This window comes from Vigna unguiculata, chromosome 11, assembly GCF_004118075.2.
Source record: "Vigna unguiculata cultivar IT97K-499-35 chromosome 11, ASM411807v1, whole genome shotgun sequence".
Taxonomy (NCBI): Eukaryota; Viridiplantae; Streptophyta; class Magnoliopsida; order Fabales; family Fabaceae; genus Vigna; species Vigna unguiculata.
The window spans coordinates 30,900,978-30,908,093 of record NC_040289.1 but is presented as its reverse complement, the minus strand read 5'-3'; the positions used below and the strand labels follow the sequence as shown (position 1 = coordinate 30,908,093).

The window sequence follows — 7,116 nt, the reverse complement described above, 5'->3', positions numbered from 1 at the left end:
TATTAGTGGTCACTTTTATAATTTAAAGAAGAAACATTAATGGCACAGTTACTGCAAACCAAACCACATTCCCTCCTCAAACATTTCAATAGCCGTTGCACTTTTGTCTGCTGTGCTGTCTCCACATTTTCAAACCCAAATCTCTTCCTTTCACTGCCTCACCCCCACACTCTAAATTCAACCCCTTCACATTCTTCACAATGGGTTGCTGTTTATCCACACCCAAAACCCAAAACCAAAACACCCAAACCACTCACAAAAACCAACATCATCAACCACCACCTCCACAACCGCCGCCGCCGCCATCACCGCCACCACCACCCTTTGAAGAAGAATCTGTGAAAGAGGTTCTGTCAGAGACCCCAATTCCCAAACCACCCCAAGATCCAATTTTGACGCCAGAAACAAAAACCCTTTCGCCTCTCCTTCAAAACCCACTTCCCATTTTTGAAACCAAGCTCCCCATCGAAGAACACTCCGAGCCTGTTTCTCAGCACTCGGAAACATGCAGTATGAGCGAGAGCTTCTCCGCCGCCACAACCACCACCACGGCCACCGTTACGACTACAACGGTCACCGAGGTGAGAGAAGAAGACGAAGCAACCAGCAAAGTCCACAAGTGGGATCGGTCTCCGTCCAGGAAGAGACCCCACGCCCCAGATGGCAACTTCGCCGGCGGGAGAGACCGTAGGCTCAAGTCTCCGGCTAGGAAGTCGGAGCCGTCGCCGGAGAAGAAAATCAAAGGCGGTTCCAGGCCAATTCGGGGAAGGGAAACGAGGGAGCCCGTCACGGCGGCAAATCGGAGGCGAAATACCGGCGCCGCTGCCATCCGGCGGGACTCCGGTGAAGGTTCAGGTCGGAGGTCGAGGTCGCCGGCACGTGCTATGACGGGGAAGGTGAATGCAGGCGGTAGCCGGAAAGAGGTTGCGCCACCGAGTGTGGCTGAGAAGAAAGAGACTGCGCCGGAGATTGCGGTGGGGAAAGAGAATGAGAAGGAAAAGAAAGGCGAGAGTGAAGAAGGTGGGGAGAAAAACGACGTCGTGTCGCCGGAAGAGTGCCTCGAGAACCCGCACGTATCGATGGAGTGCTTTATTTTTCTGTAGAAGCACGTTTTCCAAGCCTTTTTGGGAGTTCTAGAAGCGATTTTCACATGCAGTTGCTTTTCTTTCAAGCAGTAGCAATTTCACTTTTTGACATTTTTAAGGGCTTTGTTAAAACGGTGGAGCTTTTGTGCTTCGCTTTTTCCATTCTTCTTCTGGACTTACTTGGTGTAAATAATGAGTCCCCACTCTTTCATATTTCCTATTTCTTTTTGACAAAAAAAAATTCTTCTGATTTGATTGGAATATTTTTTCACACATTTGATCAAAGAATAGAAAGGTGTACACGATTTTACAACAGACATCACAAGAATATTATACAGTGTTTGTTTTATTGGTCTAAAAAAATAATAATACAATTTTATTTTGACAAACATTAGATTTTTTAAACTCTGTGTTTGACCATATGAAGTAGGTGATTTCGATATTCTATACGTATTTTATAAAGAAGTAAAAAATATTTTATAATTCTATGAAAAATTAAGAATACTAAACAATACTTTTAATTTGGGTTTTTCAAAAAAATATTAGATGAAGTATAATGAAGAACTCAAACTTGAAATGGCTTCTTAAACTAGACTCATTCTAGGTACAAATAAATATACAAAAGAGGAAATAAATATACAAAGTAGGGTGTTTTTTGATGAAATTAATGTAATTTTAATAAAATTTATCGAATTGATAAACCTTTTAAGAACGATAGAAATGAATAAGTTGTATTTGAAAAACGTGACATCAAAATAAATAAATAAATAAATATATATATATATATATATATATATATATATATATATATATATATATATAAAAAGATAAAGTTGCGTTTTAAAATAGATTTATTTAGTAGTTTGGTTTAAAATTTTAGAATGTAAACTCTTCCATTAAATCACAGACGATGTCACAATAATTTCACATGTCAAAATCTTCAATTTCTATTTTATTTTTAAATTTTTGTTGAATTTTTTGTTTTCTTTATTTTTTCTGACTTTTTTTCATCATATCCTTCCTTTTTCTCCCCACACTATCCCTCTACCTCCTTCCTCCATATCTTTTCTCCTCCTTCACTCACCACCAACTCTAACTCTACAACTTCCACACCACAATCATTCCCTCTTCATTTGCGCCATCGTTAGCATTCTCAAATGTGTTATTTGAGACATATAAATAAAGTAACAAATAATATTTAACAACATATAATCGTGATTGGAAGATTTTTAAGGTTATGATAGTTTGATCTTATCCATTTTCTTTCTTTTTTTATTTGTTGTTGTTAATTATGCACAATTGAGTGGAATTAATACAACAATTTAAAATGACATAAGTATCTCTAGCTTTTAAATGAGTTTATTTTGGAATTTATTTGAATAAGTTTATACTCATTACTGGAAATAAAACTAAAACAAAAAATTAAATACCTAACTAAAAATTACTGATGTCTATCTAATGTGAGACTTATAGTTATATTGAATTCTATATTAATTTTTAACTTATGCATAAAAAATTAGAGAGATAACCTTCCTCATTTCCTGAACCACCCTATCACCAATTGTTACTTCCTAAAAAAACAAAAAATTAAAAATTAAAATCAACTCATGACACTATCAAGCAGATATTAATGTTAATTTAAAAAAAATCAATATTGTACAATATTAAACACAATTGAAATTCAATAAGAAAATAGTAAAAAATAATCGAATATTTATCTTTAATATAAAAAACTTAAGTACTAATTAAACCTTTAAAACAATGACTTTTTAATTTTTCTAAATTAATACATAATTTCAGTTTTTGTAAAGGTTGTGTATAATAACTTTTTCTTTTTCTATTTCTCTCTCTCTCTCTCTCTCTCTATATATATATATATATATATATATATATATATAATTTTGTTATTTAAAAATCATACTTTTAATTTTGCTTTGTTTTTTTTTCATATTTTACTTATTAGTATATACCATACTAATAAAATATGAATTATTTATAATAATAATAATACTAATAATAAAAATATATATACAATTCAAGATATAATTCGTAATTTTGATTTAATATTAATGATATTTATTCAATTCGATTTTTGTTTTCTAAATTCAAATTTCATTTTATTTAAAATAATTTAATGTAATCCCTACACTAAATTGATATTACTACCTTTGGCCTTTGGAAGGTAATCATTATTATTATTTTTTTTTCTGAGCATCTCTATCCAGCAATCTCCTTCCTCTAACACTAACACTAATACTAACTATACCATCACTAACAACGCACACTCCCCCCACAACTATAAAAAGGATAATGTATTTTTATTTCACATTTTTTTACATACTTTTAATTAGACATGTCAAAGTGAGCCAACCCGGCTCACACGGGTTGGTTCACCACGAGCCGGGTTCAAAATGAGTGAACCCAACCCGGCTCACTTTCTGGTGAGTCAAAAATTTTGTAACCCGGCTTAACCCACCACGGGTTGGTGTGTTAAGTGGGTTGGCTCACCAACCCACCTAAAAAAATTGTTTATTTTTTTTATTATTCAAATATTTAAATAAATTTTTAAGTAACCCATGAGATGACAATCATAGTAAAATCAAGAACCAATGTTTTGATCATGCTCACCACCAATATATGAAGAATTATTTCCAAGAAAATATCCATTAGTCTAAGAAAGCATGACTAATATTACAAATTTTCTGTCATGCTATTCAACAAAATATAAATAAAAAAAAACTATACATTTTTTTCATGCTAATTTAGAAAAAATTGTTTATAAGACGGTTACTTGAGTAATTTACTATAAAGATTATAGTTAAAGATTAAAGTATCAACATATATATAACTTGACAATCAAATTAATTAAACATTCAAATAATTCAAATATAATTAAGCAACGTTCTAGCATTTAAAAATATGAAATTGTGATCAAATATAATTGGAGTAGTAAATAATTTAAAAAGAAATTAAAAGAAAATTAAAAAAAAATAAAAAAAATTGTAAAAAAATGTTGGTGGGTTAACCTTCAACCCGGCTCGAACCTGTTTAACCCGTGGGTTAAGTGAGCCGGGTTGAGTTCAACTCACTTTTGAAAAAGTTGAATTTTTCTCAATCCAATCCGGCTCGAACCCGTGATGAGCCGGATTGGCTTACGGATTGAAACCCATTTTGACATCTCTACTTTTAATTTATTATTTTAATTACTATTAAATCATTTATTTTGATGTGATAATCTTATAGCGATTAAAATAATAAACTAAAAAATTAAAGTATTACACTCCTGTAAAAATATCCTAGCACCATCACCAACCCTATACACTGCGACTACCAAAGTACCACCACACAATCCCCACATCACCAACTCTTCCATCGCTCTAAACACCGCTTCAAAATGGGGCTCCATTAAAGTTGCGTATGTAAAATACAGTTGAAAGAAATTAAATGTTATGATTTTAAAATACGATTTCATTTTTGTTTTAAAGTTGTGTTTGAAAAATATAATTTTGTATAATTTAAAAAAAAAATTGCTTACAGTGATAAATGTTATAAAAAACTGTACCAATTTTGGTAAAAGAAATTAGATGAGTGTTGTGTATCAATAATTGAAATAATTTTATATTATTCTCTAATTATAATATATGATTAATCAATTAACTTTATAATAATTATTGCGAAAGTGAAAAGAGAATCTTTATTGTGGTGCAGAGCCATCAAAGTCCTTAAACATATATGGAGAAACATTTGTGTCACCAAAGTCTTTCTGTTTATCTTTTCACCCAAAAGGAAAGTGTGGGTAAAATTAAAGAGAGATCCTTTAATTCAGTTTATATGTTCAAAAAAGGTTATCTTTTTATTTATTTATCCTAATAAGTTATATCTTTAATTTATGGAATGATGTGGATTTGTATAAGAATGTGCTAATGATTGTGGAATTTGGAAGGCACCATGGCATCTTTTTCTTTATGGGGATGGGGAAGAGAGACTCTTTTGACTCTTGATAGTGGCGTAGATTGTCTTCTATCTGTAGTGTGAAAGCGTGCAACTATCCAACCTATGTGCTCAACAATAAAAAAATCTTGGCTGCTTGATTACTAATACAAGCAAAAGAAAATATTAAGAGATATGTTCATAACTAAAGAAGGATGGTATGATACATTAGATAAAAAGAGAAATAAGTTTTCCAATATTAACTCTATTAGAGAAGATAAAACAAACATATAAATATAAAACATAATCAAACATAAAAACTAAATTACTCTTAACTAATATACATTAATATTGTTTAATATTTTCTCAAACTCAATGCATTAATACGAAACAAGAATTTGTCACTTAAAAATATAAAAATGTTTAATAAAGTGAGATTTTATAAAGAACTAAAAGACAATATGCTTACTATTAAATATAATGACAATTATAATAATAACAATAAAATTTTCTTTCCTAATAATTTAGTCGTCTCTAAGGAAAGAAACATCTATATGAAAAAAGTCAACGATACTAAAATAAGTAATAATTTAAGTCATAATATGATATTCAACTTTAGAAAAGAAATGAGAATGAAACAAAATATTTTATTTCTTACTCTTTTAAGATATTAGAGTCTCCAGAAAAATATAAAATACTTGTAGTAGACTTACCACAAGTATGTCATCAATCCGATCAACATCAAAATAAGTACAAAACTCTAAGGGATTTGAGATCAAGTATCACAAATGCATATAAGAATGCAGAGAACAATTTCCCAATACATTGTTTACTCTCTTATTTCTCAATCTCTGTCAATAATGTCATTTGGTTTATTTGATTGCCCTAAATATTCAGTTGTCACGCTCAATCACTATTAGTCACATTCCTTGTAGATACCATATATCTTAAAAGGTCCAACTCAATCCTATGATGAACATCAATAGTTCTTACAACCTGAGATGACCTTATTTGGTCTTCCCTTTGATACATGGTTGAGATCTTCACTTCTTTTATGAGATAATAGACTTTAGTACCTAAACAAAGTCTAAATTCAAAAGAGAAAGAAATATGCAATTACAAATGTCATACAAAATATATCAACCTATTTATAAAGTTTTGATAAACCTTTTACATGAATAAAGCCAAATTAACTTTGACAATTCCTATTACTTCCATAATGTTTGATAATATTGCTTTAAGTGACTAACATCTCATATGTATGTGTCTAAAATCTTCTTCATATCAAAAGGTAAAATAATGTAAAATTAAACGAAAGAAGATTTTTTTTCTAAAAAGAAATATTGAATATAAATGTGAAACATGTATCAATTTGTACTATTTAATTTAAAATTTGAGAGTTTGATATCCAAAAAAGTAAAAGACAATTACTTCACAATCTTAAATATTAATATTTTAATTTTTTTAACTTAAAATACCAACATATATCACTATATTATTAAAATAATGTAATATTTTATAAAGAGTATCAAATTATAATTTTCCTTAAAATATTAAGTTTAATAGGAAATATACAACACATCAAGATCTACTAAACTTATAATTCAAGATATCACATCTTAACATCCTCCAAATTTATTATAGTGAAGAGCAAATTTAAGAACAAAAAGGTTCTCATTGATGTTGTAGATTTTAATAGTCCCATTTGACACTAGTCCACATAGTAGATATATTATTTTTTTAAAACTTGGAGGGCAATGTAATGGGATAGAGAAGGGCAAGTAACTTTGGAAAGGTTCCCTTGTTGGAATTTTGATTTGGCCCCCCTCCTCGTTTTCACTTTCACTTTGGTACTTTCTTCCTTCTTTTCACTTTCATTTTCGCGTCCCCCTCCTCCTTTTGAGTTTTCTCTACTTATTGTGAGTTTTTTTGTTCATTATTCCTTTCCCTCTATCTTATGAGTTTCTTTTAGGGTATTTCACTTCATCTCCCCCTTCTCAATTATCGAGGGTAGTCCATTGATTATTTAAAGGGTTGTTTTGGGTCATTTTTGGTTGGTTTGGTGGAGTGATTTTTTATTATCATCTTTGACGTGTTGGAG

General features: G+C 30.6%; 1 protein-coding gene across 1 annotated transcript; it reads left to right on the top strand.

Moving 5' to 3' along the window:
- The first annotated feature begins 200 nt into the window (after positions 1-200).
- Positions 201-1,103, top strand: LOC114170356 (putative uncharacterized protein DDB_G0290521). The gene has a single exon (XM_028055830.1). The coding sequence runs from the start codon at positions 201-203 to the stop codon at positions 1,101-1,103; it is 903 nt and encodes a 300-aa protein (XP_027911631.1).
- The last annotated feature ends 6,013 nt before the right edge of the window (positions 1,104-7,116 follow it).

Excerpts from the sequence above, each read along its gene's own strand:
- LOC114170356 (XM_028055830.1), top strand. The coding sequence starts at position 201 with ATGGGTTGCTGTTTATCCACACCCAAAACCCAAAACCAAAACACCCAA.